The sequence below is a fragment of the Gekko japonicus genome, unplaced genomic scaffold, assembly GCF_001447785.1.
Source record: "Gekko japonicus isolate JY-2015 unplaced genomic scaffold, Gekko_japonicus_V1.1 scaffold247, whole genome shotgun sequence".
NCBI lineage: Eukaryota > Metazoa > Chordata > Lepidosauria > Squamata > Gekkonidae > Gekko > Gekko japonicus.
The window spans coordinates 529386-552753 of NW_015166427.1; the positions used below are offsets into that span (position 1 = coordinate 529386).

The following is a 23368-nucleotide window of genomic DNA, read 5'->3' on the forward strand; positions in this document are numbered from 1 at the left end:
ATAACACAATTTTTGGAGAGTGAAAAAGCTTTATTAGGAATAACTTTTTCAGCTTGTGGAGTAGTTTGGCATTTCTAAGTGAAGAACTGACAGTGTGCAAGATTATTCCTGTAAATAAATGCAATCATCTTTTGACCTCCTGGGGGAAAGAGTAGGAAATTTTCTTCTGAGGCAACAAAACCAACACATATTGTTTATCTACAAAGGCTCTGTGACCTTACTTGGAAAAGTCCAGGATATCCAAGTCAGCACAACAATTTTAAGAATACATTGTCCAAAGGCGAGCGTTTTGGTTGTACATGATAAGAGCTACAACACAGTCACAGGAAGTGTGCTGTTTGAACCTTGTTCATCGCTGGCCCTGAAGTGAAACACTGCTGTTGTTTTCTCAGACTGGCACTATGGCTAACCAGCTGTTTGTCATTCTGCTGTTTGCTTTTTTGTCAAGACTCCTGGAGGCAGAAATAAATGGTAAGTTCCTTTGATTTCTTTTTTTCTCTTTCCATGTAATTGTTTTAACTTATTTTGAACAAGAGACATTTCTCTTTTGTTGTCAGGATGAGAATGGATCACACGCGAGAAGAAATATTTCCCAATGGCATGGTCTTGTTATATATAAAACATGCCTGAGTTTAGTGCCTACAGACCATGTGTGAAATTGGATTCTTTCCTATTAAAATAAAGGGTGCACCATACCATTTAATCTGTGGAAGGAAAGACCAGCAGCAATGCAGTGTAACTTCTCTCAGAAATATCTCCTCCTCAGTCAGAGGGGAGAGGAAAAAGAACCTAGTTATAGAATGTTGTGTTGTATGGAACTCATCATAAGCAGAAAATTCATTAACGTGATGATTTATTAAAATTCAAGATAGTGTGGTACAAAACCAAAGAATCATGAAGGAATAGAGAAGAAGAAAAGGAAGACAAGAAAGAAATATTTCTTTGATAGAAGGGGGGGGGAAATCTTGGTTTCAGAGATCAGTAAAGCTGGTAGTAAATGTAACACAAGCAGCTGTCAAACTGCTTAAGCTCCTAAGTGAAACATAACATAGTAGAATATAACAACAGCTTCACTGGTGCCCTGGAATTAAAATCTTAGGTGACTTACTTCTAGGTTTTAGAACTCGTGGGGGGTGGAGAGCCAGCATCCAATGACAGACCGGTACATAGAAGTGCACCATGTTGCCCTGCTTGAGTCTTTGTACAGGAACCCAATATCTAAATTTTAATATAAAATTCTATCAAGATAGGCTAAGTGAAAAGGGTTCAAATAGTAAGGAGGGCAAATAGTTAAAAAAATACCTTTAGGTACCAAGATTGTGTAACTTCTCAGCGTTGTAGCTGCTTAAATCACTCAATTGTAGCGAATGTTAGTGGTTAAGATGCTGAACTCCAGGCTGTGGAAGGTCAGTAGTTCAGCAGTTCGAGACCCGGGTGTGCCGCATGACGGAGTGAGCTCCCGTCTCTAGTTCCAGCTCCTGCCAATCTAGCAGTTCGAAAGCAAGAAATTGCAAGTAGATAAATAGGTACCACTTCAGTGGGAAGGTAACAGCATTCCGTGCGCCTTGGTGTTTAGTCATGCCGGCCACATGACCACGGAAACGTCTTTGGACAGTGCTGGCTCTTCAGCTTTGAAACGGAGATGAGCACCGCAACCCTAGAGTCGGATTCGACTGGCTTTCGAGCAAGGGAACCTTTACCTTTACCTTTAATTTTAGTTTAGTTGTAACTGCTCAGACTACTCAGGTGTAGCTACTGTTAGTTCTAAACAGGCTCAGAAGTTATTGTTTAGTTTTACTGCAGTATGGTTAAACAGAGGGTCAAACAAAGGACAAGGATTAAAACTGAGGGCACAGTGGTATCTTAAGCTCTAAAAATCACTTTGGAACTTTACTATAACTATAGATTAAAGTACTACTACCAGAGTCTAGGGATAGTGAGTTCACAGATAAGGTTGAACCTTAGGCAGGTTTTTGTAACAGAAAAAGGAAAGCAAATAACAAAACAAACTTCAGCTACGGATTAAAAACAAAACTGGGTCCAATATTAAACTAAATGTTTAAGCTAATTCTCACATTCTTTAAAGAAGGGTCCCCCCCCAAGAAAACAAGCAGTTACGTATCTCTGGAACTGTTGAAGCAGCTATTCAACTAAAGTCCCCTTTATCCAAGCCAAGAAGGGCTAAAGTAACATTTGAAATTAAATTAGCATTTGAAGTAAAAGGCAGCCTGAGAAAGAGAAGAGGTCTGAGTAGCTCCTTTTCAGCAAGACCTATTGTTAATCAACCAGAGGCTGTATCACTCATCCTCCTTTATTGGTTCACTCCCAATCAGTGTTATTGGCCCCAATGGGGAGGTGGAGTTTTTGGGCCAAGCTATTCACAAGCAGGCCCAGGGAGGTAGCAGGTCCTGCTCCAGTGCTGAAGTGTTTTAGCTCCAGTGACAAAGTGTCTGGAACAAGGTAATAAACAAGTGAGTTTAGTAGAAGTGCGTGTTCAGCAGCAGGGTGAGGAAACCAGGGCACTAGTCTCTCCCCATCCCTAAAAGTGTAAGAACACTTTCCGCAAACAATTGTACATAAATAGGACATTTTATAAAAAGGGGGGTTAAAAAAGAGGCCAAAAATCACAAATAATAAAAGGCAATTGTGGAAGCAGGAGGTTGGGACTATCCAGTATATTGCACTGAGTGGACTGTCTGTCAAGTAGACAGAAGTCATGGGTGTGTGCTCAGTACAAGGAGCTCCTGGTTCTCTGGGAATGAGTTCGCACCCTTGAGGCTGAGGTGGCTGACCTGGAGAAGCAGACGCTGTGGTCACACACACTAAATAATCTACTTTCAATCCACTTTTGAATTGGATTTTGCCAGTTCACACAGTAAAATCCAGTTGTGAATTGCATTGAAAGTGGATTATTTAGTGTGTGTGACCACAGCCAGAGACAGTCAGTCAGGCACATGGATAAGTCTCTCGGGAATTTGTTAATTTGTCCCACTCTGAGAATGGCAGTCCCGCTGCTGTCAGGGAGTATGAGGGTCAAGGGGAAACAGGGCACCATGCTGATGATAAGGGGAATGTTCCCTCAGAAGGGACCCCTTATTTAGTTGGTGAACAGGTATCCTTTTGTACTAAGGAATCATCCCTGGGCGGGGAGGGAGGGGAGCCCTTGGTAGTTGGTGATTTGATCCTTAGGCATGTAGACAGATGGGTTGTGAACCCACATACTGACCACATGGTGACGTGCCTACCTGGTGTAAAGGTAGCAGACATTACATGTGGTCTGGATAGGCTGGTAGATAGTGCTGGGAAGGAGCCAATGGTTATGGTACGTGTTTGCACTAACAATGTGGGGAAATGTAGTTGTGTGGTCCTGGAGGAAAAATTTAGGCAGGAGTGTTGGAATTGCAAGTTGCTTACACTTCAGCCATTACAGAGTTAAATGTTGTTTGTTAGCTCAGCAATGTTAGGTTACATAATGTATTCAACGGGCGGGAAAGTTTGTGGGAGTTGTTTATCCTAATGAAGTGATCTGTAACCTTTGTATTGTTCAACTAACTTCTTGTTTGTAGAAATACTTTGATCTAGCATTAATGTATTCACACGTTTATGGCCCTTTGTGTGAACAAAAGAGGTAGTTCTCTTCTAGAAGCCAAGAGAGACAGAAAGATGTAGCTGTTAGCATTTATTACTGAGAGTAACTAGGCCCTCCAAGGTGGCCTTCTCAGAAGTCCTTCCTGTTCCATGGGTCAACTAGACAGGCACAAATTAGGAGTCTCAATGCATGGATGAAACAATGGTGTATGGAGGAAGGATTTACGTTTGTTAGGAACTGGGATGCTTTTTGGATAGGGTTGCCAAGTCCATCTTCCACCCCCAGCGGGGAACTTTGGGGGCGTTCCTGGAGGGGGCGGGGCATCCCCGACGTGATGATGTCACATTGGGGACGTCCGCCGCCCCCCCCCCCGCCCATGCGCCAGATCTCCAGAAACGGCAGTTCCCTGCACTTAAAGGAGCCGGCGTTTCCCTTTTAAATGCAGGAGCCGGCGTTTCCCCTTTAAGAGCAGCCACTTTTCCCTTTTAAGAGCACAAAGCTGGCATTTCCCTGCAAGCTTGCGGAGATCAGGTGATTTTAACTACCCACATTGATTGGATCAATATGTGTTCAAATTAGGAAAAAGAGATTGGGTTTCTAGATACTCTCAATGACTGTGCCATGGAGCAGATGGTCACAGAACCTACCAGGGGGGAGGCGATCCTGGACTTGGTCCTAAGTAATGCCCAAGACCTGGTGAGAGATGTTAATGTGATAGCACCGGTTGGGAACAGTGACCATAATGCTATTAAGTTTAACATTTATGAAAATAGGGAGTTGCCCAAAAAGAACAAAAAACCCCCACATTTAACTTTAGAAGGGGTAACTTCTCTCAAATGAGGGGGCTTGTGAAGAAGAAACTGAAAGGAAAGGTAAGGAGGGGCAAATCCCTTCAGGAAGCTTGGAGACTATTTAAAGCTACAATCCTAGAAGCTCAGATGAAATGTATACCACAGGTTAGGAAAGGTACAAATAGGTATCTAAAAAGACCTGTATGGTTAATGAACAAAGTAATGGAAGCAGTAAAAGGTAAGAAAGATTCTTTGAAGCAGTGGAAGGCTAGTCTGAGTGAGGTAAATAAAAGGGAGCACAGGCTTTGGCAAATAAAATGCAAGACTGTGATCAGACAGGCAAAAAGGGACTATGAGGAACATATTGCAAAACGCATAAGGACTAATAATAAAAATTTATTCAAATACATTAGAAGCAGAAAACCAGCCAGGGAGGCAGTGGGGCCCTTGGATGACCGAAAGGTAAAAGGATTACTAAAGGATGATAGGGAAATGGCAGAGAAGCTGAATGCTTTTTTTTTTTTTTTGCCTCTGTTTATATGATTAAGGGGATGGAACACTTTCCCCATAAAAAAAGGTTAAAGCGCTTGGGGCTCTTTAGCTTGGAGAAACGATGACTGAGGGGTGACATGATAGAGGCTTACAACATTATGCATGGGATAGACCAGGCAGAGAAAGAAGTACTTTTTCTCCCTTATATGATTAAGGGCATGGAACACTTTCCCCATTAAAAAAGGTTAAAGTGCTTGGGGCTCTTTAGCTTGGAGAAACGATGACTGAGGGGTGACATGATAGAGGCTTACAACCAATGTTCCCTCTAAGCTGTGGAGTCTTGTGAGCAAAAATTCGACTTTGTGAGCTTCTGGCATTAAACTGGTGAGCGAGCAGTTTGGCTGCTGCATAAATTAGTTTGCTCTGGAGCCCTCCTTCCTGAGCAGAGACAAAAATGGGTGAGCCGGAGGCTAAAAAACTGTGAGCTAGCTCACACTAACTCAGCTTAGAGGGAACACTGCTTACAACATTATGCATAGGATAGACCAGGTAGAGAAAGAAGTACTTTTTCCCCTTTCTCACAATACAAGAACTTGTGGGCACTCAATGAAATTGATAATCAGTAGGTTTAGAACAGATACAAGGAAGTACTTTTCACCCAAAGAGTAATTAACATGTGGAACTCAGTGCCATAGGAAGCATAGATAGCTTCAAGAGGAGACTGGATAAACATATGGAGCACAGATCCATCAGTGGCTATTGGCCATAAGGTATAGATGGAACACTATGTCTGGGGCAGTGATACTCTGTATCCTTGGTGCATGGGGGGGCTACAGTGGGAGGGCTTCTGGAGTTCTGGCCCCATTGGTGGACCTCCTGATGACACCTGGGTTTTGGACACAGAGTGTTGGACTGATCCAACATGGCTGCTCATATGTTCTTAACTGACTGTCAGTCTTCTGCTGTCCTTGCATTTCTCTGCATCAAAGCAATCACCAATAAATACGTGAAAGAGAATTAAGTATTAACTCATTTAAAAATAAAATTCATGCATAGATATTACTCTGGTAGCATCTACTCAAAGGATGAAGAATGAGGACAAACCTTTTAATTGCAAGGTCAAAGTTCTAGCCAATTCAGCAAATAATCTTCATGCAGCCTTTCTGCGTTTTAATGGGGAAAAACATACAAATAGAGAAGGAGGAGAGATAAAAGAGTGGTTAGCAAATTTAAATATATTCAGGGAAAAATAGACATTGCAAAACATTGTGCAATTTAAACAGTCACTTCCTTGGCAGTCCCAAAGATGGAGAAGGACACATAATCAGAAAACCATTTAACTTTAAAAAAACAACATAAGCAGGAATTCTCAGACTTTTTGAAGGTGGAACCACTCCTCAACTTATTATATTTTGGGATCCACTTGCAAAGTAACTCCATACAACTTCCTTCTCACATCAGTTAACACTGAACGAGTTCATATTCTACATTTAATGCTTAATGTTTGTAAATATATTGCATTAAGAACATAAGAGAAACCAATGTTGGATCAGACCAATGGCCCATCCAGTCCAACACTCTGCCACATGGTGGCCAAAAACACCAGGTGCCTTCAGGAGGTCCATCAGTGGGGCAAGGACAGTAGAAGCTCTCCCACTGTTGCCCCCCCCCAGCACCAAGAATACAGTGGATCACTTGCCCCAGACTGAGAGTTCCTATCTATACCTTGTGGCTAATAGCCACTGATGGACCTCTGCTCCATATCTATATATCTAATAGCCAAGGCGCCCCCTGCGGGCAGATATCTAAATCCACACATCGGAGGCACCTGGGGGGCAGGGAGATTTTCCTGCACATTTGGGGAAATCCCCAGATGTGAAGAAAAATCTAAAAACTCTAAATAACTATAGGGGGGAATACTTAAATCCCCCAAAAGTATAGGGGGGATACTTAAATCCCACCACTGCTGCTGCCACTGCTGGGGAGGGGGGGGAGAGAGAACGCTTGGTGGGCGGGCCGGCCTTGCCGCCACCACCACTGCTGCTGGAGAGGGGGGGAAAGAAGAAAGCTTGGCGGGCTGGCCTCGCCCGCCGCGGGCGGGGGGGGGGGGGGAGGGAGAAGGCTGGGCTCACCTGCTGCCGTGTCTCCTGCTTCTGCAGGCCGGGAGCTGTGGGGAATACTCCCCCTCCCCGCGAGTATTGTGGGTCCCGCCTCTTGTGTTTATCTAATTCCCTCTTGAAGCTGTCCATGCTTGTAGCCGCCACCACCTCCTGTGGCAGTGAATTCCATGTGTTAATCACTCTTTGGGTGAAGAAGTCCTTCCTTTTATTTGTTCTAACCCGACTGCTCAGCAATTTGAGTGCTCACGAGTTCTTGTATTGTGAGAAACGGAGAAAAGTGCTTCTTTCTCTACCTGGTCTATCCCATGCATAATGTTGTAAGCCTCTATCATGTCACCCCTCAGTCATCGTTTCTCCAAGATAAAGAGCCCCAAGCACTTTAACCTTTCTTCATAGGGAAACTGTTCCAACCCTTTTATCATTCTAGTGGCCCTTTTCTGCACCTTTTCCAATGCTATAATATCCTTTTTGAGGTGTGGTGACCAGAACTGTCACCACAAATGAGGGCCACACAAATGAGGACCTCACAAATGAGGTCGCAGCATCAATTAATACAGGGGCATTATGATACTGGCTGATTTCTTTTCAATTCTCTTCCTAATAATCCCCAGCATAGTGCTGGCCTTCACACACTGTCTTGACATTTTCAGTGAGTTATCTACTATGACTCCAAGATCTCTCTCTTGGTCAGTCTCTGCCAGTTCAGACCCTATTAACATGTATTTACAGTTAGGATTTTTGGCTCCAATGTGCATCACTTTGCACCTGGCCACATTGAACCCCACTTGCCACATTGACGCCCACTCGCCCATCCTCAACAGATCCCTTTGGAGTGCCCCACAATTGTTAGCCAAAATGCCTTGATATATTATTAATATGCAATTGGCATCACTGTAGGATCAGACCTGTGTATATCAGAGTTAGAATTCCCAAGAACCCAGGAATAGACAAAGAGACTGGGTGGCTAAAATAAGGATTTCTTTACTAAATATTCTCAAGTTCCCAAACAATAATCAAACATTCACGCACACAATACAGACTTAAGGAGGCAGAGGTGATTGATATCTAATGGAGGGGTTATGGGGTGATACTACCTGTCCAGATGTGCAGAGGTCCATGAAGAAAGGGTAATGGCCCAAACCCTAGAGGGTTTCAGGTGTGGACTGCCAGTTAGCATCAGGGCAGAAGCACACACTCTAATGCCATGTGTTCGCTGGGATATACCCATTGGAAGACAATGCAGAGCAATGGGCAGCCCTGGGGGCTGGTCTCAGGTGAGAACAATAGATTACCTGGGCAAATGATGAGTCCCAGGGGTGTGTGGCATCAGGATGGGCAAGGCCTGGATGTAACCAATGAAGTTCCAGAGAGGCAGGGTCAGGCTATGCTGAGATTTGACAGTATCTTGATTGGATTAGCTAGGTGCTGAGTGGCTAGTTGAATGAATTATCTCACCACTAATGGTCCTGGCCAAGGCAATTGAATAGGTTCCCAAATATAGACAAAAGGTGGGAGATGAGTCCCTGATTCGTGTAAGGAATGATTGCTAAACATTGGAATGATTTATTGGTTTATCCCGGTATCCTGAAAGACAGAGCAGGAAAGACAAAGAATTTACACATAGACACAGGATGATACAAAAGGGCTGGGTGAGGTACTGGAGAGAAGAGGACAATTTGCCAGGTGGCCTCTGAATAGACTTTAGACTTCACCTGGTGGAACTCATTGTCATTCCATAAGCATCTCTCTGCTGGGTGGAGGGGGAAGACTGGAGGCTTGCTTTGAGGTTGCCTGTCACCTGAAAATGGAGACCACTTTTTCAGAGCTGTGTCTAGCTCTGTGTTTCAGAACCAGGAGTGCCTTCCTTGGCCTGAGTTTTGTGGGTCTCTGGGTCAGGTTAGAAAGTGGGGTGCTCCTGCTTTGGGGCTACCCAAGAGTAAAAGAAACTGCCTCTGGCAACATAATCCTCCCTGCTTTTCACAACCCGGAACAACTTCATGTCATCTGCAAATTTAGCCACTTCACTGCTTACTCCCAACTCCAAGTCATTAATAAACAGTTAAAAAACATCGGACCCAGTACTGATCCCTGCAGTACCCCACTGCTTACCACCCTCCACTGAGAAAATTGCCCATTTATACTCACTCTCTGTTTCCTATTAGTTAGCCAGTTTTTGATCCTTTTATCCCATGACTATTGAGCTTTTTTGGGAGCCTTTGATGAGGAACTTTATCAACAGCTTTCTGGAAGTCAAGGTAAACAACATCTATTGGATCCCCCTTGTCCACATGTTTGTTCACCCCCTCAAAGAACACTAACAGAACCCATGCTGAGTCTGCCTCAATTGGTTTTGTTCATCTCTGTGCCTACTAATTCTTTCCTTAATGACAGTTGCCACCAACTTATCCAGTATCAGCATCAGACTGAATGGTCTGTAATTTCCTGGATTTCGTCTGGAACCCTTTTTAAAGATGGAAGTGACATTAGCTACCTTCCAGTCCTCAGGAATGGAGGCTGATTTTAAAGAAAGTTTCCATATTTTTGTCAGGAGATCCACAATTTCACATTTGAGTTCTTTCAGAACTCTCGGATGGATGCCACCCGGGCCTGGTGATTTATCCATTTTTAAGTTGTCTATCAGTCATAGGACCTCCTCTCTCGTCACCTCAGTCTGACTCAGGTCTTTCAACATCCCTCCTGAAATCAGCAGTCCTGGAGTGGGCAAGCACTTCTCATTTTCCACAGTGAAGACAGAGGCAAAAAAAATATGCATTCAGTTTCTCAGCCATTTCCTTGTCATCCTTCAATACTTCTTTTATCCCTTGGTCATCCAAGGGCCCCACTGCCTCCCTGGCTGGTTTCCTGCTTCTAATGTATTTGAAGAAAGTTTTATTGTTGGTCTTAATGTTTTTTGCTATATGCTCCTCATATTCCCTTTTTGCCTGTCTGATCACAGACTTGCATTTTATTTGCCACAGCCTGTGTTCCCTTTTATCAACCTCACTGAGACTATATATTAGTGACCTTCTAGGACTGTAGTTTTAAATAGTCTCCAAACTTCTCCAATGGTTTTGACCCTTTCTACTTTTCCTTTCAGTTTCTTCCTCACATGTCCCCTCATTTCAGAGAAGTTATCCCTTTTAAAGTTAAAAGTGATTGTGTCGGTCATTTGGGGTGACTCCCTATTTATACAAATGCTGAACTCAATAACATTACTGAACAACAAGCTGTGGCCATGCCACAGAGGCAAACCATGCCATACTTCTTTTATCCCTTGGTCATCCAAGGGCCCCACTGCCTCCCTGGCTGGTTTCCTGCTTCTAATGTATTTGAAGAAAGTTTTATTGTTGGTCTTAATGTTTTTTGCTATATGCTCCTCATATTCCCTTTTTGCCTGTCTGATCACAGACTTGCATTTTATTTGCCACAGCCTGTGTTCCCTTTTATCAACCTCACTGAGACTATATATTAGTGACCTTCTAGGACTGTAGTTTTAAATAGTCTCCAAACTTCTCCAATGGTTTTGACCCTTTCTACTTTTCCTTTCAGTTTCTTCCTCACATGTCCCCTCATTTCAGAGAAGTTATCCCTTTTAAAGTTAAAAGTGATTGTGTCGGTCATTTGGGGTGACTCCCTATTTATACAAATGCTGAACTCAATAACATTACTGAACAACAAGCTGTGGCCATGCCACAGAGGCAAACCATGCCACAGAGGCAAGCCATACAGCATCCTCCTCTATTTCACTCTGTTCCTCCTCTTCCTCCCTCCTGGTCTCACAACCCACTTTTGGTCCTAACTCACAGTTTAAAAACCATTGATTTAAGGCAACCCAGTTTTTCCCATTCTTACTGCTTGCGGTAATCAACAAACTCTGGGAAAGTTAGGTTGCACCTACATGACTAAAGCTGTTTCCACATGAGCTATTTGCACTAGGTGTGATGCTGTTGGAAAGTGTGAGGTTTTCATGCTTCCCCACAGTATCAACATGACATAATCACCCACCATGATCTGTTATAAAAATTATGTTACTTAGGTGGCTACACACAAGTTCGACAACAGAGTCAATCATGGCTCCATGCAGGACTTCTCCATGCAGAACCTTTTCAACAAAATTCTTACAAAAAAATCCCAAAATAGCCCTCAGGGAAAATGGCAGGTGGTGGAGCCAAGGGAAGGAAAATGGCATTGCTGTAGGTGAGATGATGTGCATCTTTCTATCCAGATTGCTAAGACACTTGGACTGTGCTCTTCCCAAAATATCAGAGGAAAGCAGGTTTGGGAAAGAGCATATTGCAGATGGGGAAAGGACAACTGGAACACAACTAGATCATGACAGTGAGTGGATGCTAAAAAAAATAAAAGCAGGTGTTGTTACCTGGTAGCCAAAGAAGACAAAAACCTCCTTGTAGAAACAGCTTTATAATGTATCTGTCTGGTGTGGAATTAGAATAATTTTTTCTCTTTAAATTATTGTGTTTGTTGAGCTTGTGCATTTCTTATTCAAACCACCTGAGTCTAGCAGTTACAGGAAAACTAAACATATGTCCTACAAAGGCTGTTGACTCAGGCATGTTACACACCCATATCTTCATGGCACATAATGATATCTATTAAAATGTATTAAAATTCAGCATCGGTGTTGGATGTAAGTGGGAATTCTAAAACTTCGACAGTGTCCTGATTTGCCTCTTACTGAGCCTTCCACTGGCTGATTGTCTCTGGTCCAGAACTTACAGATAGCCTTCCAGCCTTCTCATCACCCTTGGAGCAAGTAGAAAGCTGCCATTGCAAGACCTTTGCTGTTTTTGCAAGCTCTAACAAGGAAACTGGCAAATATAGGACATGGGTTTCCTTATTTCCTATAGCAGCAGCCAGGAGTTGTGCTGCCATAAGACTGAATGAGTGGAAGTGCTCTCTCTTCTTGCCTGAAACATGGGATGAGGAGAAGACTGGAGGAAGACTTGAAGTATAGCTGCCTGTAACGGTTTTGGGGACTAGCAGCCACTACAGACTGTGGGTGGCTTCTGTCCATGTGACAAGGTAAACATCTGGACCAGGGCAAACTCTGTCTCATAGCTGATCTGCAACTTACTCTTGTAGTGTAGACAATATCAAAAAATCTCTTACTTACCCACCTATTGTTATGTTTTCCACCATTACACACAACAGTGCTCTTCCCATGAAATTAGAGCCGCTCTAATTACACTTTTCTATTCACTTTATTTAGTTGTTTTTAATAGACAGAGAAGTTTGCCTGTGAAGCAACAAATCTTTCTTTCTTTCTTTCTTTCTTTGCTAAGTATTCTTAGGGGACAAAACTGCCAACAAATTTCTGAGCAGAACTAGGCGTGCCAATGCAATGTTCGAGGAGTTTAAGAAAGGAAATATTGAACGAGAGTGTTATGAGGAGAGGTGCTCAAAAGAAGAAGCCAGAGAGGTCTTTGAAGATCAAGCGAAAACAGTAAGGACAGCCGTGTTCCTGGGTTTATTTTGGTTTTATAGTTGATTTCTGCTTTATGCTAGTTGGTTAGTAGCACTGAAAACATGATGTATCTGTTCCGGGGCCAGTATTTGAGAAGGGGGAGTGAGTGCACTGGCCCTATCAATCCATAATTGCCACATGTGTGCCCATGTACAAGATGCAAGCACAATGAGTCTGCCCCCATCATTGGGAAAGTTAGAAAAACAGTGTTCCTGATAAAGGTATCTCTCTGTATCAAAAGAAGTGGACTCTAGTGCACAAAAACTTATGCTGGAATAAAATCCCATTAGTACCACTAGATTTCTATTTAATTTTGCTACAATTTATGTGGAAAGTTAAATCCTGACTTCCATAGCAAACGTTACACATACCTAGACAAATTGAAATACCATGATCCTAAGAACCTGAGAAATTATTTTGTTCAGGTTATGTATTATAGTATCATAGTTTGCCACAGTTTGTTCCTTTTCTTTTCCTGATTCATACATATTGATTAAATACATCAAATGTACTTCTTTTTTACAAGGACCAGAGAGGTTACATTAAACTGAAAATATTTGTAAGTGAATAATATTTTGCAAGTTCATGCCAATGTACTGTTTGGCAAGCCAGTTCTGGGGCCTTTCTTGACAATGCAGAGGGACTGGAGAAATGGGTCATGAAGCCCTTCCTGCTGAGTTGCAAGCTAGTGGTTGCCGCCTCCTCCTCCTCGCCTTTTTTCCCTTTTGGAAGGACCTGCTGCTAATACACATGCAAGGAAAGCAACTTTGCCAGCCTCCTGGTTATCTGTATGCTTGTGAAAGCAAGAAGAGGCTCAAGTGATTCCTTTACGACTCTGACCCTCAGCCAGTTCCTCACTACAATGCACCTCTGGGTGCTTGGTTTGTTTTTCTGTCTCCTGCTCTCTTGGATTGTGTATGATCCTGGCTCCCCTTCTGATTTCCTGTAATGCACTTGTAGCTCAGTGGATCTGGTGTGGGGTTGCCAACCTCCAGGTGGTGGCTGGAGATCACCTGGTATTACACCTGATCTCCAGGTAATAGAGATCAGTTCATTGGGAGAAAATGGCTACTTTGGAAGGTGGACTCTCTGGCATTATACCCCTTGGAAGCCCCTCTCCTTCTCAAACCCCACCCTCCTCAGGCTCTACCCCTCCATATCTTCAAGTATTTCCAGCCCAGAGCTGGCAACCGTAATCCTACAAGTGGTAAGACACAGGGAGGGGAAAACAAACATGACCCAAAAACTGGAATCAAGAACCACAAAGGGTGCTATTTGCTTAAGGACACTCTGGTTCTGACTAAGATAGCCACATAGGTGCTTTCTGGACCCAGGCTTCCCAAGTACTTACCGTGATTTGGTGGGGGACACAGACGTCCTTGCAGGATCATTCCTGTGGGGACAACAGACGCGCCGCACCATGCCGTCGCCAGGAAGTGACGCCGGGCAACGCTCTGGCAATGGGGCTGGAAACTCGATGGTACCATCGAGTTTTCAGTCCCATTGCCAGAGCGTCGCCCGGCGTCACTTCCTGGCGACGGCATGGTGCATTACAGAGAGGAATGGTCCGCCCGGGGAGCATGTTTCCCCCGCCGGATCATGGTAAGTACTTGGGAACCCTATCTGGACCAGAATTGGAAGATGTTCTAATTCAGCAGCTGTGCATTTGGCACCAGACACATGACTCTCATCTTTAGAGGCCTCACAAACATCTTTGTTTTGTGTCATTGATCTTGCTGTTTAACTTTTCTTTTTTTGGTCCAATATTAACTTATTGGTCATCTTATTGTAATATGTAATATTATAACATGTGTACCTCAAACTGTTTGACCTCTGAAGAAGGCCCCCAATAGGGCGGAAACACGCCAGGTCATTTGTATTGGCCCTTGGGTTCAGGCCACTTGAACTTTGCAATGAGGCTTTCATTGGGCCCTTATTTGTTTTTAACTGCCTTTCTTAGATATTATAATATTTTTAATATTGGCCCTTTATTAGACTTCTTGAAACCGTAATCCTATGCACAGAGAGCCCTGGACCTCAATAGGCTACAGATTGCAAGCTGCTGTGTTAGAGAAAATACCATGATGGGAAGTGGTAGAGCTGTGCGGATCTTGTCACAGAACAGCTATCATGTATCTTCTGTATGGCTATCTACCCCAGATCTCAGCAGATCTCAGGAGTTTAGTAGGGTCAGTCCTGGTTAGTACTTGGATGGGAGACCACCAAGGAAGACCATGGTTGCTATGCGGAGGAAGGTGATGTCAAACTACCTCTGCTCATGTCTTGCCTTGAAAACTTTATATGGTCGCCATAAGTTGACTGCAACTTGACAGCACTCCCCCCCCCCCCAACACACACCAAAGTATTATTAGGGCAGTGTCCATAAAGCATATTGTGCATTGAGGGGCGGGGGTAGTAAAGTTACAAAAAGGGAAAAGGTTCACCATTTGGAAAAAAGGAAACAAAAGGTGTGGTGGAATTTACAGAAGTGTGATGAACTCTATAGATGGTCCTTAAAGGATTGTATTAGGTCAATCTTACTCTTTGAATCAGTTTTCTCTAATTTGTGTGATGGACATTTTTACACTCCAGCTAACTAATTTTATAAACGTGCTATGTTTTTTCTCATTAGGAAGCATTCTGGAATAAATATTTTGGTAAGAGATATTTTAAAGTCTTTTGTACTACAACATTTATTGAAGATACAGAGAATGTATATTTGGTAACGTACATTTGCTGATTCATCATGATTAAGATGTCATATCAAATCACCCTCTCTCAGATCTTCAGTTTCTAGTTGCACTAGGGTTAGGGTTGGCTACTCTGGCAATCAAGGGCCCATTCTGCATCTAGCATTCACTCTGCTCTTTTACCAAACCCACGTTGGAACAGAAATTCCCCTCTACATTGCATGCCACTTTCACTTTCTTTGATTGTCGGATTTTATTATAGCCTCCACACTGCATGCCAGTTTCACTTCCTTTGATCTCTCGGTTTTATGGTACTGTCTGCATAGAGTCATGGCCATTTTATGGCTGTTTAGGGTTGCCAAATCCACTTACCCCTCGGAGCGGGGGAGCCTCGGCGGTGTCCAGGAGTTTGTTTCGGGTACGTGCGCGCGCGCGCCGGCAGGACATCACCGGAAGTGACGTAAAACGTTGCTGACGTTGGGGGCGTGGCTGAGCTCATCGGGCTCAGCCACGCCCCCAACATCAGCAACGTGGCTTCGGGGATGGGGTTCCTCCGGGCCCCGATTCCGCCGGGGCGGAAATCGGGGCTCCGAAGCAGGGGATTCCCCGCCCCCTGGGCCCATTTGGCAACCCTATGGCTGTTCAAGGGCGATTCTGCAGTCAGTACTGTGTTGGCCTGGGGTATTTGAATGTGGTTTTGAGCAGCATCTTTTTCTGTTCCAGTGTGGGTTTGGTAAAACAGTGGGACCAATGCTAGATGCAGAATGGGCCAAGGAACTACATTATCATTCTGTAGTACCTCAGACAGGTTTGGATCCAGCCATCTCCTCTGAAGGTGAAAAAAGGTGGAAGGGTATCTTTTGACCACGTAAAAAAGCTATGCAGGGGATCATGAGACCTCTATGGACACAGCCATGTGGGATGGGACTGTAGTAAGGAAGATGATTTGGTGAGTTTTAGCAAATAAGCTGGCTGGATCACACCCACTTCGTTTATATATAGATCCTGTAAAAAGCCTGTCCAGAAGAACTAAACTGTGTGCATCCCCTTAGTGGCCATACATTTGTGAAGGAGGATTCCAGGTTGGATCCTTTGGAGAACTTCCATGTGCACAACAGTTCTTGTGCAAACAGAAGAGACTCCTCAATGACTCTGCTTGGCTCTAAGTAAAAGCTATTTTATCTCCACTACATTTTCCATTTAAAACCAAAAGAAACCATTATTTATTTAGAAAAAAATTATTCCACCTCTCCAAGGAATCTGCCTGAGGTGCGTTACAAAGTAAAATCAAGTAAACAACCTCTTGTACCTTCCTTTTGCTCTGTGTGCAAGTAATCATTTTGTTAAGAATTGTTTTAAAGCTCTCTATGTTGCCACAGCCATTATCTCCTGCTAGGAACTGGCTGGTTTTTAAATGGTGCCACTGAAGTTTACAACATTTAAACAAATAACATAGTTAGACCTGTCCTTCGTCCCAAGGAGATTAACATTAAATGTTGGCATTTTGGAAAAAAACAAAGCAAAGAAGGGAAAGAAGGCACAGGTAAGAAAGGATTGTGATCCACTTTTGTAAAGATACATGTATATCTCCATTCATAGCTGCAAGCTGTTGGGCCAGTAACATAAAGTCAACAAAACATTTTATCATTTAAGCTAAACCCCCACTTCTGTAGCTCTGAGTGCAAATGTTACACACTTATTACATTCTTTAACAACTCAAACCCATAGCATAAAAGTACGTTAGGTCAATTTTGATGGAATATTTCCATGTAATGGGCTTGGAGCCTAAGACCCAAACACATTTTCTAGCTTAACAATGGTATCAAAAAAATCCCCCCCCCCCACAGCCTGATATTGTGAGTGCTATTTACATTTGTTTTATGACCTGAACTGAATGATTTTTGGGGATCTGAATGCTGCTGTAACATGGAATTAGGATTAGTTAGCTGTGTTTATTTTTTTTTAAAAAAGAATACAACAGCATATTGGGAACTTAGCATATGAATACTGTGCAGAATCTATGAACAGTAAATGGGATTCTATATTGGCTTCAGGTAAGGCTCACAGCAAACTTTTGTATCAGTGGGGACTGCACTTACGCCAGAAAACAACATGCATCCTGATGAGACAATTAATGCCATCACATTTGTCTGTGTAACACACAAATATTTTAGCCTCTTAGATTCTTTTCCCCTCCCACTCTAGATGGGGACCAATGTGAGCCTAACCCTTGCCATTATGGTGGGACGTGCAACGATGGAATTGGTAAATTTACCTGTATGTGTTTAGATGGTTATCATGGCCTCCAATGTGAATCAGGTAAGTTTGCCTTTTGATCATCGGAGTGGTGACTTGGGCTGAAATAATAGAGTACGGCATCCCTAAATTAACACAGGGTCGGTTGATATGCACCATTTCCCCTGATTTCTGCTATTCCCAAAACTCCAAAAGGGGGGGGGGGAGGAAAACAGAAACTGAGCATACTGCTTGCATGTCTGTAAATATGTATGTGCATGTTGTGGCATGCTGTGGCAGCAGGAGCATACAGTCCCAAGTCCTCCCACCACATGTGGGATCACCAACATTTCAACCAGCCCTTGGCACTGGGACTTAAGTTAAGAACACCAAGATAAGAGGCCTCATCTGAGGCCGAAGCCACATCCTCCTGCACACGAATCAAAATGATTTCGAGTATGAAAGGTTTATAATTATAGAATAATTCTGTACAGCAACTGTGAAAGCAAAGAATGCATATGATTCAAGAACAGATGAATAAAAATATCTTGACACTTCTATCCAAATACCTTAAAGAAGCTTTGGATATTTTGTTGTGTGTGTGTGTGGTTTGGGGTGGGGAAAATAGCACAAGTGACCTGTTCTTCCACTTCTCCATACCTCTTTGTAATGTCTGAGAGAGAATTCCCCACCACCACCACCCCTGGTATGATACATAAGCTTCCCAATGCAAGGACAGCTTGTGCACCTGGCTGCAGAGGAGACATACAAGTTCCCTTTCACACACAAACTGGCCCACTCAGGGTTCAGACACAGTATGTGAGCATATAAATACATGTAGGAATTATCCATGGTTTATGGGACGCCTCAGGTTTGCTGTGTAAACTATGGAGCTGCCTTCAGTCAATTGATCCAGAACTTTGGTATCACCTCTGTGTACACAATAGAGACATGTCACAGGATCCCTGACAATGTGGTGTGCATGGAAGTCCTTTCTGGCACAGGAGCTGGTATGCATACAAAGAAGCCTTTAAGGCAGCCTCAGTCACCAGTCACCAGGCAATACTACACCTAAAGGGTGATATCCTACTTTAGGCTACAAGAAATCTCTCTAGCCTCATGAGCTGTCCCCTAAATTACATGACCCTTCCATTCTTAGGTTGGAAAAAGGCTTCAGATTTCCTTAAGGAACAAGTAGGATACCTTTCCACACCATTTCTTCTGGAGATTTGGCTGCAAGTCAGGAAATGGATCTGCAAGTTCCTTGATTGAAAAAGTTCCCTCTCATCACTATTTTCTTGGTCTCCCAATATTTCCCCTATTCATTTAAGTAAATCTACAGCAGTACAGAACACTTAAGGCAGTATGCTTGGAGGACAAGAAAATGACCTAGAGCCAAAATGATCTCAAGGGGTATCAATCTGTCTCTCTTCATTTACTATTTGTCTATTGCATTTTATCCGTCCCTCCCACTAAGGAGCTTGGGGCAGCATACATAGCATCATTCCTAGGTTGAAAGATGATGGGTTGGCTCCAACTCAGCATTTCCATAGGTAGAAGGGTTTCTCTCTGTGCAGTACAACTTTCTAATTCCCCTTCCTTCTGCATCCCAAAATCCCCAGGGTGTTTTGTGCTGCAGCAGGAGGGGGAAGATGACAAAGTTGCAGTCTGTGTAGCTGGCCCACCTTTAGGTCATCCAGAGCAGGGATTTGCATCTGGGTCTTTCTGCGAGAGGGTGGCCTGACACACTCTCCATTGGCTCTAGAGGAAAATGTCCCAAATCCCTGTTTATTTGTTTATCATCTTTACCTTTGTTTGCAGAACATGGATTTATTTCCTTTCAGTGTTTCTATTTACTTATTTTTTTATGCAGTGATCCAAAAGTATTGCAAACTCAACAATGGTGGCTGTCACCACTTCTGCACCCTTGTGGAAAACACTGTTGTGTGCTCTTGCGCTGATGGATATATTCTGGGGGAAGATGAAACATCCTGTGTTGCTACAGGTATAGTCATGTCATGAACTAAGGTTATTTATGAAGTTTTATCACTTTTAACCAAACTTTATTATATTATTAGTGTGCCATTAATTACTTTGTCTAACCCTGATAATATGTGGTTGTGGTGGACAGCTTGGGTTCTACCTTTCCTTAAGAGTGACCAATGAGAGCTGATGGAATGTTGGGGAGAGACAGTTGAAAACAGCAGTTGGGAGAGCGGTTGGGAGTTGGTAGCTAGGGCCTTGTGAGCAAAAATTCTTCTTTGTGAGCTACTGGCATTAAAGTTGTGAGCTAGTGATTTGGATACTGCATAAATTAGCTTGCTCTGGAGCCCTCCTTCCTGAGCTGAGGCAAAAGTGTGTGAGCCAGAGACTAAAAAACTGTGAGCTTGCTCACACCAACTCAGCTTAGAGGGAACACTGGTTGTGTCTATACATTTTAAATGCTATTGATGTTTTTGCAGGAAGTTTTCCCTGTGGTCAAATTACAGTGAGAAAGAGAGCACCAAAGAACAAGAGGGAAGCAAGTTCATTTGGAGGCACAACTGATACTTTCCATGACTATGATGAAAAAGATTTGATTTTTGATGATTCATTGAGTGACCAGAATTTTACCAGTGACCAGAAATGCACAAAGACCATCTCTACACTCTCAGGGTGAAGTCTCACTCAACACTGCAGAGAACAACTCTAACTCAGAAACTGAGCATGATCCTGGTATGAGAGTAGTTGGCGGCCAAGACTGTATGCCGGGTGAATGTCCGTGGCAGGTATATGTACCTTGTGGTGCCAGTTGATTAATTTTTTTTATTGAAGAATTATTCAGCAAATAATGTTTATATTTTTAAATCAATCATTTTGGTTTTGCCATGTATAAAAACTGTCACAAAAGAACCCATCTGCCCTTTGACAAATCTATCATCTATCCATCATCTATCATCCATCCATCTATCTTTCTTTCTCTTGAGCATTTCCGGATCCAAGGTGGTTAACAACAATAAAAAAGCAACTGAATAAAAAAGAAACAGTAAAACAGATATACAATGCATTAAAACTGCAATTAACACCATTATAGAAACATCTGTGCCCCCCTAGGAGGATAGTTCCCCTTTGCCCAGACCATCTCAGTATATGTGCTTGTGACAACTGTGCAGAAAGGGCAAATATGTTCAGTCAGTTTCACCCTTGAGAGAAGTGGGTTAGAAAATCCCTTCCCTTGAATGTCATCAGTTGCATTTAATTCAGAAGCCTGAGCCGGGACCCGTGTCTTATTTCCAATTTAGAGCGCCTGACTTTTTGTAGGGACTCTAGCAAATAGGAATACAAATAAATAATAATAAATTGTATAATAAAATTTTAAAAACCTATGATAAAAGTATTTCAGTCTTCAAATCCTGTTTTTCTGACATTTTTCCTTCCTTTTCAGGCACTTCTAATAAATGAAGAAGGTGACGGGTTTTGCGGAGGAACAGTTTTGAACCAGTTTTTTGTGCTTACTGCAGCTCATTGTATAAACCAAACAAAATCAATTAGAGTTATTTTAGGTAGGTCCTCATAATCATTTGTCTTCTTTTAAAGGAAAGACTTTTCAAAGACACTTAATTAAACATGTCTATAAGCTGGATGCCCTAAGGGAGTCCACATGGGGGGAGGGGAACAATAGGGAGATTCTACCACACCTCTCAAACTCTATTTGTTTTTAAAAAATATTTATATCCCACCTTAACGGTGTCAATTCAAAACTGCTAACAAGGCAACAACAACAGGCAGATACAGGGCCTCAGCAGCATGATTTCCCTATACCTCATGTTTTCCTTTAACTGACTGTCAAAACTGTAACTGTATAACTGATGTATGCTGAGTGCATTCATGTAGACCCTTTAAGCTTGGAGAAACGACGACTGAGGGGTGACATGATTGAAGTTTATAAGATTATGCATGGGAAAGAGCAGGTTGAGAAAGAGGTACTTTTCTCCCTTTCTCACAATACAAGAACTCGTGGGCACTCCATGAAATTGCTGAGTGGTCGGGTTAGAACGGATAAAAGGAAGTACTTCTTCACCCAAAGAGTGATTAACACTTGGAATTCACTGCCACAGGAAGTGGTGGCGGCTACAAGCATGGACGGCTTCAAAAGGGAATTAGATAAGCATATGGAGCAGAGGTCCATCAGTGGCTATTAGCCACAAGGTATAGATAGGGACTCTGGGGCAAGTGATGCTCTGTCATCTTGGTGCTTGGGGGGGTCAACAGTGGGAGGGCTTCTAATGTCCTGGCCCCACTGGTGGACCTCCTGATGGCACTGGTATTTCTGGCCACTGTGTGACACAGAGTGTTGGACTGGATGGGCCTTTGGCCTGATCCAACAATGGCGTCTCTTATGTTCTTATGTTCTTAAGGTCCATATGTGCATTTAATACCTGGGGTCCTCACTGTGCATTCTTTCAGAATAATATTTTTTAATCTGTGCTGCTGTTGTGCACAAATGTGCCATGTAAGAGAAATGCCAGCATGGGATTTTCTCCATATCATATCATTCCTGTTTGTTTCTCGTATTAACTGGTGAATCAGGAAAGTTACTGCTCAGATGTGCCTTAACTACAGCTCACTTGCAAGTGGGATGGGAAGTTTTTATGATACATGTTCTCTCTCTTGAAGCTTCTTCTCTCTCACACACACCTCTACTGAAAAGTTAATTAAGCAATTTCAAGACCAACATACTAGAGCATCATAATAATAACTCTACTGCATTGACTTCACACAGGGGAAGTGGACACAGCTGCAAGAGAAAGAACGGGAACTCTTTACGCTGTAGAAAAAATACTCGTCCATCACAGATTTGTGCTGCAAACTTACGACTACGATATAGCCCTGATTAAGCTGAAGAGACCTATCCAGTTCTCTGTAAATGTTACTGCTGCATGCCTTCCCACTCCGGACTTTGCAAATCAAATCCTAATGGCTCAAGACGCAGGCATTGTTAGCGGCTTTGGGCGCATCCATGAAAAAGGTCGGCAGTCTGCCAAGCTTCAAGTTGTTAAGCTTCCCTATGTTGACAGGAATACCTGCAAGCTGTCAAGCAACTTTGCAATCACCGAAAATATGTTCTGTGCTGGCTATAATACAGTTGCACAAGATGCATGTCAGGGTGACAGCGGAGGCCCTCATGTGACTGAATACAAGGGCACTTATTTTGTTACTGGTATAGTCAGCTGGGGAGAAGGGTGTGCAAGAAAAGGAAAATACGGGGTTTACACAAAAGTGTCAAAATTCATATTTTGGATCAAGAGAATTATGTCCCGAACCATGCAAAACAATGTTGCATGAACAGGGCAGCTGTTATCTATTTGGTGGGTCTAGGGGCATTCAGCAGTGAATTCTGTTTAGAACTACCAACACCATTTCCAAGACTTCCTTTGAAAACTGCTGCCATTGACTAATGTGCTTTTCACATAGCTTGCCTCTTTACCTTGCTATAGCGGAACTCCCACACATTTATACTGGGGTTTTTTAAACATTTATTTATTTCAACTCTTACAACTTATCCATCACGTTTTATTCGATTCCTAAACTCCTTAATGGGAACTTGGCTGATCCAAAAGGACATAAGAATAGGATAACAATAAAAGATTTCCATTTTCAAAATGATTGGATGCTGATAATATTCAACAATTAATAAAGAGATTCAGAATACTCTTTTTTTTTTAAAGGATATTATCACAATATATCCACAATATATTCTAGATCAGAACATGTGTTTAAAAAGTTCAGAAACTTTTCAAATTTTTCAGTTCAGCTAAAGGTTGTTAAAAAATACCTACATTTGAATTAGCACCTGGATGAACATCTGCAGATTTTAACTACCATGAATTCACTGGCCCAGTGTGTCAGTTTGGTACTTACAATTAATGTTTCAGTAATTTTTAAAAAACTTTCCAAATACAATCCCCCTAATATGCAACTTTATG

General features: G+C 42.7%; 1 protein-coding gene across 1 annotated transcript; it reads left to right on the forward strand.

Moving 5' to 3' along the window:
* Positions 1–395: 395 nt before the first annotated feature.
* LOC107110911 (coagulation factor X-like) lies at positions 396–22946 on the forward strand. The gene is given in 9 exon segments (XM_015411755.1): positions 396–471; positions 12296–12456; positions 15110–15134; positions 17373–17486; positions 19276–19407; positions 19865–20019; positions 20051–20170; positions 20827–20944; positions 22165–22946. Coding segments are annotated over 9 exon segments (1491 nt in total). The 5' UTR covers positions 396–401; the 3' UTR covers positions 22761–22946.
* Positions 22947–23368: the final 422 nt, after the last annotated feature.